General features: G+C 42.4%; 1 protein-coding gene across 5 annotated transcripts in view; it reads right to left on the reverse strand.

Annotated features, from left to right (window-relative positions):
- Positions 1–5031: 5031 nt before the first annotated feature.
- The window catches only part of MAP2K6 (mitogen-activated protein kinase kinase 6), a 110402-nt gene continuing 97471 nt past the window's right edge, over positions 5032–17962 (reverse strand). For all 5 annotated transcript variants that reach the window (XM_035026162.1, XM_035026163.1, XM_035026161.1 and 2 more), the window contains exons 11-12: positions 14731–14776; positions 5032–8317 (exon numbers count right to left, since the gene is read on the reverse strand). In XM_035026162.1, coding sequence (XP_034882053.1) covers positions 8240–8317; positions 14731–14776 — 124 coding nt within the window. In that variant the 3' untranslated portion in view covers positions 5032–8239. The remainder of the gene's footprint in view (positions 8318–14730; positions 14777–17962) is intronic.

Here is a 17962-nt window from a genome sequence, read left to right on the forward strand (position 1 = left end):
TCGTTAGCTTGACTCTCTCACAGGACCCTTCTCTGTGCCCAAATTGTACTTTTTCCTACACGTCAATGAACAAAAATGGCAACTCCCGCCCCTGCAAATGTAGAAATTTCGATATTCCATGGCCCATCGAGAGCCCAGGCTTGCCCCTCCTTGCCACTGAGATCAGGTTATTTGCAACCAGTTTAGAAAAATAAGCAATTCAAGACTCTCCATGCCTGGCCATCACATATTGATTGTTTTGCCTTTTCTTTCAAAGGATTCATGCTTAAAAATTTAAATAAATGGCCCTCTCTTTTGGCCCTTCAGCCTCCAAGCCCTGTTAGCATCCTGAATGTAGCAGAAGCCAGGGCAGACATTGTTGGCTAGGAAATTTCCCAGATTCTTTGGCGGGTCTTCAAGTAATCATTTCAACCAAAGTTCCCAAGCCTTTAATAGCCTTAAAGACTTTCCAGTTAAGGGGAACGATAATGGTAGCCAAATACTCTGATTGGAGGTTGATGGGGTTTTCAGATGGGCATCACACTCTTCATCCTTCATCAAATGGTCTTCCCTTCACGACAAGAGACCCCCAGGGGTACCACGGAACAGCCTATAAACCACTTCTGTGCCCTCTCTCCCCAAGTACCAAACACACACTAGGTCAGACAATTTGAGATCAGAAGAAAGTAAAAACCACTTTTTCCACACAATTCCCTGCTTCTGAAAATGCAAACTAGCTTTGAGTGTTATGTTTTAAGATTTATCAATTCTCCTCTCCTGATGAAGACCTATAGTGTTTTTCTCAGAACATTCACAGCCCTCTACCTTCTGGAGAAAGTATGCACGTCAGAGAAGCTCTGGTGTTCACCTTTCTGTCCACGTCAGCCACCAGAACTAGAGATTAAGGGGCTTGGTTTTGTGTTCATATTTCTTTACCCAGAGGGTAGCTGACCAATGGGTTGTTTACTCTCAAAATGCTGTAAGGCCACTAATCATTTATCTTTTTTTCTGGGTGTCACCAGTTTAAGCTGGTGACTCAGCAGAATCAATAATACTAGGGAAACAAGAAAATTTTCTGAGATCCAAATCAGTGCCACTCTCTAAATTTCTTTAGAGTTCAGTATTTTTAAGAAAAAAAAAATTAACATTTAGCTTTTTGATAGGTCTTTCCAGAGGAGATCATGTCCATAGTAATATTGAAAATAAGTTAAGGGATACACCTGTCTGCCAGCTTCTTCTATCATGGGGACCCTGGTTAAGCATCACTCCTTGCACGTATCCTTTCTCCCAGCCCCCAAACCTAATTTCACATCACTGTTCAGCTTAAAGTCCAGAGTCTACAGACAATCTCCTAATGCAGGGGCCTGACTTGTTTTGTTGACATACCTTGCGTACCCCAAGACAAACAAATGTTCATAATGACCAAATGATGCTAACTGCTCATTTCCGGCCACAATTACTTCAGGGGAAGATACCCAATCCAGCAGTCCTTCTGTACAGGCCGGATGGAAGTTTTATTATAAGGTCTTACAATCTGAATGAGGGTTTTGCTAAAAGTTCTCTTAGATATCCCTTACATTTTCAAGATTTGGGAACAACGGAATCCACGTTGTCAAACCAAGGCAAAAACTGCCAATTCTTAGTTGGATCTGTTCCTTTACACAGAAGCGTTCAGTCGGCCCAGGTCACATGGGCCTGGTGCAGGACGAACAAGCAAATGCAATCAAGGGAACCAGGAAGGACCATGTGGCTTGGTCAAAGCCACAAACTCTGGGGGCTAGTTAGGAAGTTCTGCTTCCTACATTAAGACGCAAGTACATGCCTAAACATTCCCGTTCGTTCCCTGAAATCCGTCTCCAAGTCAGAAGAGCATTAGCCTCGTTCCTTGAAAGAGACCCTGAGTCCCAGAAACACAAAAGTGGGCCCGGGGGAAAACCTGCATGTATCCCGACAAAGAGCCCACAGAGAAATCTTTCCATACTGACACCTCCAAGACAGAAACACAATGCAAATCTCCCCAGACCTCATTGCAAACTCCTGAGGATGAAGGGCTCAGTGTCGTAGTTACTTCAAATAACAATATGAATGATATCAAGATCCTGACAGTCCCTGGGAACTAGGTTGGATATTTTTTAATTCTATTAACACATGTTTGTGTTAGAGGGGATATTTTTTTTCTTTAAAAAAAAAAAATCTCTACCACAAAGTCCTTGACCTTGCTTTGTGTTTCTACTTAGGGCCCAGTCCCCTTCACCTTAGATAGGAAAGAGGCTTTTAGAGAAATTTTGCTTGAGAAAGGAGTTTGGGTCAGGAGCCGAAAAGATAAACCCCGACGTTAAGTGTTGATTCCAAATGAGTCCCTTAGAAAACCCAAAGTATATTTGCATAGCTTTCAACGGTGCCTCTCTAAACCTCAGCAAAAGGACTCATCTTCTTTGCGGATACCAGGAACGAGTGGTGAGTGATGTGCTTGGTGGCAAGGTGCTTTCCCCAGAAGGATAATGTCATTTTTGGAGGCTCTGGAATTCAGGTTTTGTTTCCCTAGGCGAAGAGAAAACATTCTTTCACGTAAATTGCCAGATCGAATACTTAATACTCAGGCAGTTCCAAATGTTCTTCTAAGTATAATTTATGTTTGCCTGATGATGCGGCAGGAAGAAAACTTGTTTCTGAATAATAAAGAGAAAACAGCATCAAGTCAGATGTGTTGGGCTGTTCTGGGAGAAGAAGGGGGAACTGGGCAGCCTAGGTGGCAGACAGGTCTTGGTATAGGGTTCCTTTGGCAAAAAGGGCACAAGTGCTGAGAGAAGGTGAAGCAAATTATAGTTGTTCTGGTCCCACAGGGAAGGCAAAGCTTACACTAGAGACGAGGCGGCCCAGAAACTCAACCAGGGCTGGCAACCCAAGATCATCACATCAGAAAGGAGGCATTTTGCATAGGCCCCTTGGGATAGAAATTTAGTGACGATTATAACAGTGCTCAAGCGGTGGGCCTAAGTCTCCTGTCACAGTGAAAGCCCGGAGCTCTGAGTCTGCTTTCGAGCAAGTATTGTGACCCCAAACTTTGTCTGCCTTACTTACTGTCTTCCAAGGTGGCCAAAGAGCTCAGGTGGATGAATTGGAAGATTTTAAGAATTCTATCTGCCACTACTGGGTATTTACCCCAAAGATACAAAAGTAGGGATCCGAAGGGCTACGTGCACCCCGATGTTTATAGCAGCAGTGTCCACAATAGCCAAACTGTGGAAAGAGCCAAGATGTCCATCAACAGATGAATGGATAAAGAAGATGTGGTATATATATACAATGGAATATTATGCAGCCATCAAAAGGAATGAGATCTTGCCATTTGCAACGACGTGGATGGAACTGGAGGGTGTTATGTTGAGTGAAATAAGTCAAACAGAGAAAGACATGTATCATATGACCCCACTGATATGAGGGATTCTTAATCTCAGGAAACAAACTGAGGGTTGCTGGAGTGGGGGGTGGGGTGGGAGGGATGGAGTGACTGGGTGATGGACACTGGGGAGGGTGTGTGCTCTGGTAAGCGCTGTGAATTGTGCAAGACTGTTGAATCTCAGATCTGTACCTCTGAAACAAATAATGCAATATATGTTAAGGAAAAAAAAAAAAGAAGATAGCAGGAGGGGAAGAATGAAGCGGGGGAAATCGGAGGGGTAGACGAACCATGAGAGACGACAGACTCTGAAAAACAAACTGAGGGTTCTAGAGGGGAGGGGGGTGGGAGGATGGGTTAGCCTGGTGGTGGGTATTGAGGAGGGCACATTCTGCATGGAGCACTGGGTGTTGTGCACAAACAATGAATCATGGAACACTTCATCTAAAACTAATGATGTAATGTATGGGGATTAACATAAGAATAAAATAATTTTAAAAAAAAAGAAAAAAAAAAGAATTCTATCTGCCTTCTACTTCTGAGGGCGCTAAGACCTCCCAAATTCTCACATCCTAATGTGGTTCGGAGGAAAGGAAGACCAAATGATTAGGGTCCAGGTTCATGATTCCCCCTGCATGGGCATCACACCACAGAGAGAAATGAAATGCAAAGCTCAGAGACAATAAGAATATCGTTGCCGTCTAAGAGAAGCCTGCCTTTTATTTCCAAGTTGAAGTAAGTTATATGGGCTATCGTATAGAAATGGAAAAAGTAGATACTCGATCTCAACTGAGGAAAACTGTCCCATTGGCTTCCAGGGCAAGGAATACTTACCTGAGAAAATGAAGAGGCCATTTCCATTGGACTGAACCGTCTCCCCCCTTGCCAAATTCATTTCCTATGTCCATCTTCCTAATCTGCCTCAATAGCGGCTGAGCTCAGTATTCACTAAATGGAAAAACTCTATATACAGAGCTCATCAATTAGTTTTGTATTTTGATCGTCTAGGACGGGTGCTGGAAATCCACAGCCTGTGTGCCAAATCCAGCCCATTACCTGATTTCGTAAATCAAGCCTCACTGGGGCACAGACTCGTTAATTTATGTACTGCTTACGGATGCTCCACGTTCTGCAACAGCAGACCCAAGTTGTGGTAACAGACTAATGGGACACAAAGCCAAAGATACTTACTATCTGGCCCATTACAGAAAAAGCTTGCCAGTCTTGGTCTAGAATGTCACAGCCCACATTCTACAGAGCAGAGATTATTGATCCTATGGGGTCTATAAACTGGACTCCAGTCCCTTTCCCTCAACAAAAAATGTTTGCAAAACTATGTGTTCCGTGTACCATGTGCATTTTCCTAGGGAAAAGGTCCTAGCTTTCAACAGATTCCTAAAGAAATCCAGAGTACCCCAATTAAAGCCAAAGAAAACCAAAGAGTATCTTTAGCTGCCAGCATATTTAACAGTGCTAAAACACACACACACACACACACACACGCACACAGCCCTAGACAAGAGGAACACAGACCTTCTCCAATAAAATATCTTTTTTTTTTTTCCTATTCTAATAGGGTTTGTTTGGCAGTTTCTTTGCCCTAGATTTTACTCTGGCAATTTTCCATCTGAATATGTAAATTTTCAGGGGTCCAAAAATCTGCACCTTCTACTTGCTAATTCAATAAAAACGGAAGATTGCTTTAAGCCAGGAAATTGCCCTCTAAGCCATAGACAGACACTAAGACAAAATCCCCAGCACAATAGAGGTTTAATTCATTTTACTCGATCTGACCACCAACTCCAGTGAATTCTATGAATATATGAATCTTCCCTTCAAGGTCGGAGGCAGTCACGTGGCCAGAAAAGCATTGGGGCGGAAAGTCAGGGACTAAGTAAGCCATGTACTTCACTTTCAGGCTGAAGATAAAGCGTTTCATTAGACAACTTTGGAAGAAACAGAGTAGTTTCTCTCAGCAGAGCTGATAAAGGCTGTTGGTCAGCAGAGGCATTTTTAGTGTTAAAAACTGTGAAAACATTAGCCCCTCTCTGTCTCCTTTGTCATCACTTTCCAAAGACACTAAATCAAGTGCTCTTGGAGAAACCAGGAGCCCCTTTAGTCTCAGCGCTGGCTTCCTCGAATGCTGAGGCTAATGAGTATCTCATGTCCCTAACTAGGACATCCGACGTGGCAGAAGTGACCAACAGCAAAGGAAGGTAGGACCACCATTAAAAAGCTAACCAACCAGAGGCGAGCAAAAACAATAATAATCATGATACACAACGAGCGAAGTTAAGATAGAGGATCGAGTAACCTGAGTGTACGTACAGGAGACTTCCAACTTCCAACAACTTAAATATGGTTTGTGTATCTCCATTTTTATTTTAAAATTAGTTTAGAACTTGTAACAGTTCTCAAAAAAAAAAAAAACACCCCACATTCTAGAATTTAGACTCATAAGACTATCAAGCCATTCTACGTTAGCACAGAAGATATCTAATCACCATGGAGCACATCATTTCTATGGGGAAAATGTATCCCAAGGTTCAAATCAGTATTCCGGGAACGTGCCGTCTCTGAGAAATTGTAGGTCAATTCTCTCTTTCAAAGGTACTAGACCAGTGTCCTCGACCGTGTTGCGCATCAGAATCACAAACGGTGTGTGAGAAAGACCAGTTCTCAGGCCCCACCCTGGACCTTGGCATTGGTAGTGTTCACCAGCTCCCAGCGATTCCAGTGTGCATGAGACTGAGAACCATTGATGAACTCCTCCTCTACCTCTGTATGATTGTTTTGGAAGCTGAGGCCCTGGGCCCACACACTAGAGAGGCATACACAGGTGAACGAACACACCGGTTAAGACTATTTCTAAGCAGAAACCACACTGAACAGCAGGTAAGAGTCTCTGACTCCGAGCAAAAAGATGTTTTCCTTTATGTATTTCACCAAAAACTGTCATGGAATGACCTCCGATTTTTTTCTACTACTTGCTTTTTTTCATAAGATGGATGAAGGAAGGAAGGAATACGGTTGTGTGTGTGTGTGTGTTTTTTTTTTCTCTTGATCTCAAAGAGAGAAACTGCCAGATTTAGGAAGGTGGGTGGGAGAGTGAATGGCCGTAATTAGTAGGATAACACACCTTTTCTGGCTGGAAAAAGATGAGGACAGAGGTAGCTTTCAAGAAGATGAAACTACATTTGATCAACTGGATACAAAGAAGTGTATGGAAGTACCACACTCACTCAGAGCAACTGCTATGAGTAAAACAGAGGTCAAGGGGAAAACACGGACACAGAAAAATAAGAAAGAGCACTTCAAAATCTAAAAGGGGAAGAGGGGAGGATTTTAGGGAGCAGTAAGTCCCATATCTGTGAACTTGAGGCAAAGAAAGAAACAGTGAGTTCCCTTCTTCGTGTTTAATGTGAATTCTCCATCCTTGTCCTCCAAGAATAGGCTTATATCAACCCAATGTCCAAAAGCAATGTTTCTTTGTTATTATCGGTCTTCAATTTCCCTGTATCACTTCACTCCTTTTTCAAGGAATCTAGAGAACGCAGGGGCATATTTAGCCCTGAGAAAGGGCTTTCGTTGTGTTGTCCACCTGCCAGGGACCCACAAGGGCACCAGCCTCCTCCAGCCAAAAGAGCTACTGTGTGCTGCTGGAGAAAAATGGGCCTCACCTCAACCTGTGGAAATCTGGCAATCTATTCCAAGGAACGAATTCAACCCTCCCCATTAACCCCTCACCTTATCAAAGAACTTTCATCGTCTCCTATTGCAGCCCTCCCATTAACAGTAAGGCTTCTTTACTGAACAAGAAATAAAAAAGAAGAAGGAAGCAAAAGGGTATGTGAAGGATTGCCACAAAGGCAATCCTTGGGGCTTACATATCATAAGGAGGGGCAGAAGCAGAAGAAGGCACCGATTCTCTGTGTGGTTCGACATGGTATCTCCTCTCAGAATTGACACACGTCCTCTTTACTAGATAGAGATGTTCACAGAAGCCACTTGGCAGAGCTTGTGACTTATCAAATACACACACACACACACACAGAAGGAGAGACAGGTGATATAAAATCGCATTACGAATCACATTCCATTAATACCACAAATGCCAAGAGAACCAAATTCGTGACTCTGAGATCAAAGTGATTTTATGTTTTCCAAAGTTAGGAAAAGGGTATGACCGGGATGGCTCGCCACTTCCCCTGAAATATTGTGGTTATGACCCAGGAGTTGAGCAGAAATCCGAGGATGTGGCAAGTGGCCACCACAGCTGGAACAGGTAGGTTACAATACTCTTAAAGATGCATATTAAATAATTTCTTCTGGACCACAGACACGATTGAACTGAAAAAATAAAAGCCCTATAAATATTGCCAACCCAACCTTGTCTTTTGTATCTCCCTCCTTGCATAAAATAGCATCTTTGCAACCAAGCGCTGAAACATAAATATTAAAATAATAAGTGGGACAAACTACAGATCTACTTACAATTTCATCACTATGGTAGCACCTTGTGACCAGGGCCAATGCATTCGTTTCATAAAGAACAAGAGAAGTCTGAGAAGCTTAAGGACTCATATGACACCTCATTAAATATTTAATCACCCTTTTAAGTCCTAAGCCTTTGTCATATTTCATCCATCTAGACAGTTCATTCTATACTAGAGATTCCAAGGCCCCCTTTGGAGGGGAAAAAAAAAAAAAAAAGAAAGAAAATGGGGAGAGAAAAAAAAACCTTCTGAGAGGCAGGATTAAATTATCTCAAAGATGAGTTTCTATTGGCGCTTTTGTGAACCTCTTCACCCTGTAAACCCACCAATCCACAGGAGGGCCAACCGACTGAGTCCACGGTACTTAGTCTCCAAGAATCAGTTTTACAAAAGATGCCACGTCTGTTGCTTTGGATTCATGTAGGGTGAAAAATGGATGTTGCTGGGAAAGAAAAGAAAAACACATATTAATAAATATTGGCCACCGACAATATAGGAGATTCACAGATGTGTTTGGTCAACAGATTCAAATAACCCCTATCAGGGTTAAACTGGACTCTTCCTACCTCTTCCCAAATCAAGTACACATCCAGTGATGTGGGCCTTCTAAAGATACCTTTTATCTTGTATTGTACCCCTCCCAAGTTGATATCTGTTTCCATGACAGAGTATCTATTGCTTTATGAAATAAATCTGTAATCAGGATACCTAAATCCCACCTGTGGTGAAATACAAGGATTTGGGCAAAGATGGCCCAAACTCTGATTTACCCATAACCTTGTCCCCTACAAAGTAATTTTAGATTGATACAGGAAAATAATGAGAAATCTCATAGATTTGCGCACATCGATTTCTCAGGAAATGAATGGTAGAATGAGAATCCAACTGGGTAGCACAGCAAATGAGCAACGTAGTGCTTTCCCCGGACTCTGGAGAGCTAGTTTGGACTGAAAGAGTTAACAAAGCCACTCTCTAAGCCACATTGACAGCCATGAGTTATACTTATGTCTATCTTGATGAAGAGTTGATCCATCTGGAAAATAATGTCGACTGCCAAACTCTAGGTATGTGCAGGGAAACTCAACTTGGAGATTAAAGATTGAAAAGCAAAAAGAAAAAGAAAAAGAAAAGAAAAGAAATGGTCTCTATTCACACAGCTTTCAGATTAAGCAAGCTTTACAAAAACGCCAGGGCTAGCAATTTGCTGGGGAAATAGGCATAGTGGGTCCAAGAGGCCACACATTCCAAAACAGTTCTGAAGAGAATGAAACATTTTTCTCTGCACCAGTACAACCCTCCCCGAAAGGCTCAATTTTGTTACCGTAAGTTCCCGGCTGTCACCCTGGAACCTCACACCTCTAATTAAAAGGATACATCAGCTGATGAACCACAGTGCTCACAGTGGAAACAGAATAAAACCAACAAACCAAAAAGGACGATTCCTTCTGATAAAACCCAGTGCCATGTACCGCCCCCCCCCACCACCACCACCAGTCACGGCCACCTCCCTGATTGTCTGGTGGCATTATTTTCAGCGACTAGGTTGAGAAGCTAAATAGGAACGTTTTTGCATGCAGACATGTAGATGACTCACTCCGTTTCCCCCTGCCATTGGGGATGTTAGTTTATAACCTTCATGTTGCCTAGCTGTAGGTTTTCTAATTATATTTGTTTTAGACCTGACAGCACAGGGCTACATGAGTCAGCTCTGTGGGGAACTGAATGCCCACCCGTGGAAGTTTTAGGAAACAATGCAAATGGGAAAGGAACAAAGAAATAAAACCCAAATGAAGGTAGGTGGTCACTGGTAAGTGTCGTGACTCAAAAAAATGATAAAGAGGCTTTCTGCTCTGGCCCATCTGGAAGATACAGGTTGGGTGTTGGCTCACAGACTCATGCCCACCGTATTCACTGAAGATGCCGGGTCCTTCACCCTGAGCTCCTTGTACAAATAAACAGCAGCGTTACTTCTGATTACTAAGCTCTTACACAGCACACTTACCAAGTACTTTACCATCATGCTCATTAGCTTTCCCACATCCTCTTGACATCTGGTGATCTTTCAATGTACTTAAAAGTTTTTACTAACAAAATAGGACATGTCAAACCTCAGATTGTCTCAATGACTACTTTCGATGCCTGCCAACCCCATCTTGCCTCTGGTTCTGCTCTGGCTCTTAGCTCAGTGAATGTAGCCTTAGTCTGTGAATGAATCAAATAACCTGATCTAAAGTCTTTACAGAAAAAATCCGCAGGCATCTTTCAGTTTATTCTCTGGGTAAATGCTGTGAGAGGCAGAAGGCAGGGGGCGGAGGGGAGAGCAGGCAGGCATATCAAAATGGAAAGTGTGAGTCGCCTTCTTGTGTGGGTTTTGAGACTGTAAAAGGTTGGGAGGGAACCCAGTCCCCTCTATAAGCAATGGACTAAGAATAGCAAGGCCAACAACTGGGAGGCGATCAAATGAGGCACCATGGATTCATCCCCAGGCTAGGTTTCTCAAAAAAGGAGCCAGGTACAGGAAGGGAGGACATTACCAACAGTCGTTGCCTCGAGAAAACATGGAGATCCAAGAACACACCACCAGGAACATCAGGGCAAGCCCCAAGTACCAATGGTCGCCATATCTTCTACACAACACATCACCCCTTAAGACTATGATTTTCTAGGGGTTCAGTCATCCTTGCTTGACACTGTGATTCCATCTAGAACTTCCCAGATATTTGAAGAACATAATCACCTCACTGGGCAATCACTTGTATCACCTGATTATCATTTCTGGTGGTTATCATCTGGGACACGGGTCAACAATCAATGGTCCAGGGGCCAAGTCTATCCCACTGCCTATCCGTGAAATAAAGGTTTTTGGAACACAGCCCCACCATCTGTTTACGTATTGAATATGGCTGCTCTCTCACAGCAAAATAAGAGAGTTGAATAGCCACCCACAAGGCCTAAAATATTTACTATCTAACCCTTTACAGAAAAAGTTGGCTGGTCCCCACTCTAGAGGAACACATCCTACTGAGTCATGTCCCCCAGTGGGAGTTTGAGAGAATAAGCAAATGAGATGATGTGAAAGCATGTATACCCCTCAATCCAAGTTGGGGGTGAGGGGAGCAGTTGAGATTTCTAGAAGAGGTACACATCTGGGTTGGGGCCTTAATTATACCGCCCTTCACCTGGAAAAAAGGATTTTTTTTTTCCCCTTTCTTCACCAACTCCTACAATTTAAACAATAGTCTCTCAGCAAGAGTTTTCCCAATGCTAAAGTCAAAGAGTTTGGACTCAGATTTTCCACTTAAAAACCTCAATTCCACAGGAAAGCAGAGAGCAGTTATAGCCTTAGAAGGCAAGTCCATTTCCAGTACCACACAGACTAGTGTCGTAAAAAGAAGTGGGGGGAGGGGGATGCACATGATTTTGTAACATTAATATGTAGACCGTAAAAGACCACAGCATTAGAACATACTGGAAAGTGGAATGCAACATCAGTTGCCCGTGTATACTAAGCTAGAACTCAGCACTTTTTTTCTCAAGTATGTTCCTTTGAAACCTCTGATTAGAGGTCACTTGGAAGGAAATAAAAATGTTCTGCATTTTAAATAGCCAGAAATATATAGAAAATGCTCTTTTATCTGAAAATAGGGACAAACAAGGCAAGTTTACAGTAGGACCATGTCCATTGCACTTGATGTGAAATTAATTTTAAAATGCTCTACGGGTTACATGAGCATACCCAAAAAGGGTAGCTGAGATTAAAAGGCCCCTGACTGGCTATTAAAAACATAATCAGGGAGGTAAAAAAATACACACACACACACATTCAGGAGGAAATGTTCAACCCAAACATGTGGTATGCTGAGATTTTCTCAAGCATTATGCCTTTTCTCCCTCAACTGTGGGTCTTGATCAAACACAGCCAACAGAACACTGAGTCCCAGGGGATGCCTTTTCAAAGGGGACAATTAGGAGCCAAGGAGACCACCTTGTCTATCCTAAGACTCTCCCCAGCGTTCCTTTACAGTCCCCCAATTGAAGAATGGTTCAGACTTAAATCAAAACTTAACCAACAGACCCGAAAATCCATGTGATTGGCTGTGACTATCACCTATTGTACAGATCAGCTTTCTGTAACTCTTCCTGGCTTGAAATCTCCAGGCTGTACTCTCTCTTCTTTTCTCCAGCTTTACTGAAATATACTTGATATATAACATTGTGTAAGTTTAGATGTACGTGACTATTTGATACACTTCTATATTACGAAATAATTACCACAATAAGGTTAGCAAACACATCCTTCACCTCACACGCTTACCATTCTTCTTCTGTAATAAGAACCTTTAAGATCTACTCTCCTAGCAACTTCCAAGTATGCAATACATTATTATTAACTATAGCACCATGCTATACACATTCTATCCATGGTGTCGCCAAAGGCAGGCTTTCTCTTTTTTATGGCTGAATAATATTCCATTGTATGTGTATGTGTGTATCACATTTTCTTCATCCATTCATGCACTGATGGGCACTTACATCGTTTCTATGTCTTTGCTATTATAAATAACACTGCCATGAACATGCCGATGTGGATACCCTCTTAAGATAGTGATTCCATCTCCTTCAGATATATACCCAGAAGTGGGATGGCTGGATCATATGGTATTTCTATTTTTAATTTTTTTGAGGAACCCCCATACTGTTTTCTATGCTGTCTGTACCAATTTGCACTCCCAACAACAGTGCACAAGGGTTCTCTTTTCTCTACATTCACACCAACACTTGTTATCTCTTGTCTTTTTGATGACGGTCATTCTAACAGGTGTGAGGTGATATCTCATTGTGGTTTTGATTTGCATTTCCCTGATGACTAGTGATGACAAGCACCTCTTCACGTACTTGTTGGCAAAAATCAATGGGATTACATCAAACTAAAAAGCTTCTGCACAGCTAAAGAGATGATCAATGAAATGAAATGTCAACCTACAAAATGGGAGAAAATATTTGCAAACCACGTATCTGATAAGGGGTTAATATCCAAAATATATTTTTAAAAAACTCATACAACTCAAGAGCAAAAAAAAAAAAAAAAATCTCATTTTTTTAAATGGGCAAAGGACCTCAAAAGACATTTTTCTGGGCGCCTGGGTGGCTCAGTCAGTTAAGCGACTGCCTTCGGCTCAGGTCATGATCTCGGGTCCTGGGATCGAGTCCCGCATCGGGCTCCCTGCTCGGCGGGAAGCCTGCTTCTCCCTCTCCCACTCCCCTTGCTTGTGTTCCCTCTCTCGCTGTGTCTCTCTCTGTCAAATAAATAAATAAAATCTTTAAAAAAGAAAAAAAGACATTTTTCCAAAGAAGATATATAAATGGCCAATTATCTATTTGTAGATAGTATATGTCACATAAATACTTTTTCCATGTCAGAGCCACCTCACCACACCATTTGTTAAAAGATCTCAGGAACCTAGAAGGACTAGGACCTGCCTTAAGCGGGTCTTAAAGACTGAGCGCTACTTGTCTTGGGGTGGGACAGAAGCAAGCATTTAATGCCTGCTGAACACCTGTGCTCCAGGAATAAATGTCAATCTCTGCCCTTATCTCTACTGAACAAAACTCTTCCTTCCCCTGATAAAATTAAAAACTTGATAACTGGGGTGCCTAGGTGGCTCAGTCGGTTGGGCGACTGCCTTCGGCTCAGGTCAGGATCCTGAAGTCCCGGGATCGAGTCCCACGTCGGGCTCCCTGCTCGGCAGGGAGTCTGCTTCTCCCTCTGACCCTCCTCCCTCTCATGCTCTCTGTCTCTCATTGTCTCTCTCGCAAATAAATAAAATCTTAAAAAAAAAAAACAAACAACTTGATAACTGAAACAAATCTAAGGAATGGTTAATGCAAATTAGTAAGTAGTTACAATTTTATCATATTTCCCCCCAATATGTGTTTCAACATATACTTCGATAAAAGTTTCCAAGTTTTGCCCCTGCCATCTACACTAAAGAATCATTTGGAATTAGCTTAAAATTGTAGTTACAACAATGTAAGAGAAACTATTTTAAAACAACTCTTCTGAGGTCTTATTTTCACTCTTTTTCTTCAGAGATAGTACAAACAGTAAGCTGTGAATGCAGAGCTAACATAATTCAAACTGATAACGCTTGGTCTTACTTTTTTCCACTAGCGTGAAAACCAAAAGGAGAAAACAGTCTTTCCTCCCTAAACACCCATCAAAAAGCAGCCTGTCCAAAGAATCCTAAATATTTTATCAAAAATATCTGTGTTTTCCTCATTGCTGAAATCCTTTAAATCCTGCTTTCCCTCATTTATATTAGCAATTGATGACTCTTGATATCTTGAGAACCTGAAAATGTAAATTTTGGGGCGCCTGGGTGGCTCAGTCATTAAGTGTCTGCCTTCGGCTCGGGTCATGATCCCAGGGTCCTGGGATTGAGCCCCACATTGGGCTCCCTGCTCAGCAGGAAGCCTGTTTCTCCCTCTCCCACTCCCCCTTCTTGTGTTCCCTCTCTTACTATATCTCTCTGTCAAATAAATAAATAAAATCTTAAAAAAAAAAAAGAAAATGTAAATTTTATCGGCATCATTTAGTCCATATGATGACAAGATTACCAAAACGGAAAAAGTTGCTAAGAAAGGTGACCTGGCCCCGGTCATACTAAAGAAGAACTTAGGACACGTGAAGGATTTAGAACACACTCTTTTTTTGCTTGAATTCACTTCCGGTCACCAACGTCTCAATGAACCAGCTCTCCTGATACAGTTGTTTGATTATAATTTAGGTCTTAGTCACTTTACCTTTTTACTAGCTGTTGGTTTGGACAGGTTTACACTGCTAACAATACGTACCATAAGTTCTGGATATGTTGGCCGTTCTTTGGAATTCTTCTTCAAGCTTAAAGAAAAAAAAATTAATCACATTAAAATCTAGGATTTCAATCTGTATTTTCACCAGACTAGGATTTCAGAATCTGCAGAGACTAAACATAACCAGCTTTAAAATGTATTGAATACATGAATCTCCTATCCTGACTCCCCTCTTCTGTTACACATAAAATTATGTTTTAAATCACTCTAGGTATATCTTCATAGGAAGCATAGGGGTGGTGTATGTGTGTGTGTGTGTGTTTACTTTCCTTTTGATACTTTGCCAATGACATACAAACTAGTTTTTCTGATCTACAGCCATCACATTCCAAAACACGTATCTACTTTCCTTCAAAACAATTTTTCAGGGAGCCTGGGTGGCTCAGTCGTGAAGCGTCTGCCTTCGGCTCAGGTCATGATCCCAGGGTCCTGGGATCGAGCCCCACGTTTGGCTCCCTGCTCGGCGAGAAGGCTGCTTCTCCCTCTCCTGCTCCCCCTGCTTGTGTTCCCTCTCTCGCTATCTCTGTCAAATAAATAAAATCTTTAAAAAAAAACACAAACAGTTTTTCTTCCACCCCCACTGGCAAAGAAATTCGCAGGTGTTTCTTACATTACATGTTATCTCTTCACTGTCTTCGATACCTGGTTCTCCTTGCTTCCTATTCCCTTGAATGTATAATCTGCTTTTATAGACTCCTAACCAAACCCACCTGAGATAGAAGCAACATCCCGGTAAAATGTCTAAAGTAATGCTACTTGTTTACAACCTCCTGGCTAATGAAAACGAATGCACACTCAGCTAGTGACTTCGCAACGATTCTTCTTAGAAATTCTTTGTGGTCACACGCTACTGTCGAGTGCCTCCCATTCTGTATACCCAACTATCTGTATACACAAATGTTTTAATGATGTTTGATACCAGAGGCAACAGTAAAAAAAGAGCATTAAGAAGAGACCAGCCCTTGGGGCGCCTGGGTGGCTCAGTTGGTTAAGCGACTGCCTTCGGCTCAGGTCATGATCCTGAAGTCTCGGGATCGAGTCCCGCATCGGACTCCCTGCTCAGCAGGGAGTCTGCTTCTCCCTCTGATTCTCCTCCCTCTCATGTTCTCTCTCTCTGTCTCATTCTCTCTCTCAAATAAATAAAATTTAAAAAAAAAAAAAAAAAAGAAGAGACCAGCCCCTCACCTCTATCCTCAGCCCACCCCTGTATCCACCCGTGGCCTTAAAATGGAAAAAAAGAAAATAAGTGGTTTATTGGGAGTTGGAACCCCAGGTTACAGAATGAAGAGAAGGATGGTTCTGAAAACTGTGGTTTGCAAGGCAACCTAGACACCCCTCTGCCCACCGGGCCACTGAATCCCACATGATGGAAAGGAACACAGCCTGGCATTGAAGAAACCAAAATGTGACTGATCATTAGGGTTGCTGGGATTTGTGCCAATGGATCCTTTTGAGCAAATGAGACCTAGTATGTGTGGCATGAGCTCGGCTCCACCCCCATGGGCTAATAATAATGAGGAGAGGGGTCAAGGTATGGAGCCATAAGAGAGTGAAGTAGTTGAGACGCTTTGAGAAAGTGTGGTATAAAACAAAACGAAATGAAAAAAAAAAAAAAGAGAGAGAGAGAGAGAAAGCTTTTGAACCAAAACAACTTAAAGCAGCCTACCAGTTTATTCCAGGCAATGCTGTGGGTAGAAGCCAGGGAACCTGAGACAGGGTACAGTAGATGTGAGGAGAGAAGTTTTCAACCTGGAACTGAGGGCAGATCTAGGACCTAGTGACCTCAGTGACCAGACAACCTATGAGAGAAAGTTTCGTCTCAACTGAGGATAAAAATAAGAGTGAATTAGAAAGAGGAATTATCAACTGTCAAAGTCAGATTGATAATGGGAAGGTGTGCTTGAGTGAAATGAATGAGATCTTGGAAGTCCCACTTAGGACTCTGCACATAACTATGGCCTGAGATTCTATAAGGCTTTTTTGATGGTTCTCAACTGCAGGTGATCTTGCCCTCCAGGTGATATCTGGCAATGTCTGGAGGTATCTTTGCTTGTTGATATACCCGGTGGTGCCTACTGGCATCTCCTAGGGGGAGGCTTGGGATATTGCTAAACATCCTATAACACACAGCACAGTTGCCCACAACAAAGAATGATCCAGTCCCAAAAGTTATGAGTGCTGAGGTTGCAAACCCCTTGGGCCACGTGGACAAGGGTATTCCTCCTCATTGCTGCCTTCTATGCCCTGCTCGGAAATGAAATTCACTTAGAAGCACCTCCCGCTGATTCGTCTGTCATTTGCGCACATTCTCAATCAACACTACCAGCTCTCTCTCCCTGAACCCTGGAAGCAGAAGTTTTCTTTCTAAGTTCAAGAGCTAGTTCACCTAGAAGGAAACAGAGAAGAAGAAATGTGATCCCAGGAGTAATGCTGACTCGCACACAGGCTGTAGTGAAGAAAACAAGCAGGCTAACGTACAAAAGCCCTGAGTTTTCAGCTATTGTTCAAAGCCAGTCAAAAACCAGAAAGTCTTCTCCATAATCTGAACAATTTAACTTGCTAGAAGCAATCATGAAAAACATAGACGCCACCTTAAATCCACACTCACTAGTTACGTGCTTGATTTCAGGTGTCTCTACTTAGACGGGCGCCTTAGGGAGTCCTCGGACCAGGGCTGAGCATCGACTCCACTAACATTCATTCTCCTTGAGGACCATGACCCACCCTTCCATTACTAGCTTCCACTGGTCAGCGACCAAACCAAGGGGATGACAGGAAAAGAGGCTTCTTCCTCAGACATTAGCACCCTGGCCTCTTTTACCAACCAGAGATCTTTGTGATGTTTGCTGATTTTTGAACTTCTATTTAGTCGATAATGAAAGAAGACTCTCATCTCATCAGGTTGAGGAATGTAAGCACTTCCTTTTTATAAGGAGAGATCATTTTAAGTCAGGATAGCTTATCTTTTCACTTCTGGAACAGTTTAAGAAAATTTCTCTGGAGTTCTTTTTTTTTTTGTCTGTATAAAGAAAATGTGGGGAAAGCACCCCAAGTTGATGCATCAGAAAATGTTTCGAATTCCTGAAACCTCAGGGCTTGCTGGCCGATAGGCTTTCTTCACTTACGGCCTCTGATTAGAAGGCTCAAAATTTACCACAAGCACTGCTGCAGAGCATTCATGGAAAATACTTACACAGCAATCCAAGGCTGTTTA

This window comes from Mirounga leonina, unplaced genomic scaffold (genome assembly GCF_011800145.1).
Source record: "Mirounga leonina isolate KUSES-001 unplaced genomic scaffold, KU_Mleo_1.0 Mir_197, whole genome shotgun sequence".
In the NCBI taxonomy this organism is placed as follows: Eukaryota; Metazoa; Chordata; class Mammalia; order Carnivora; family Phocidae; genus Mirounga; species Mirounga leonina.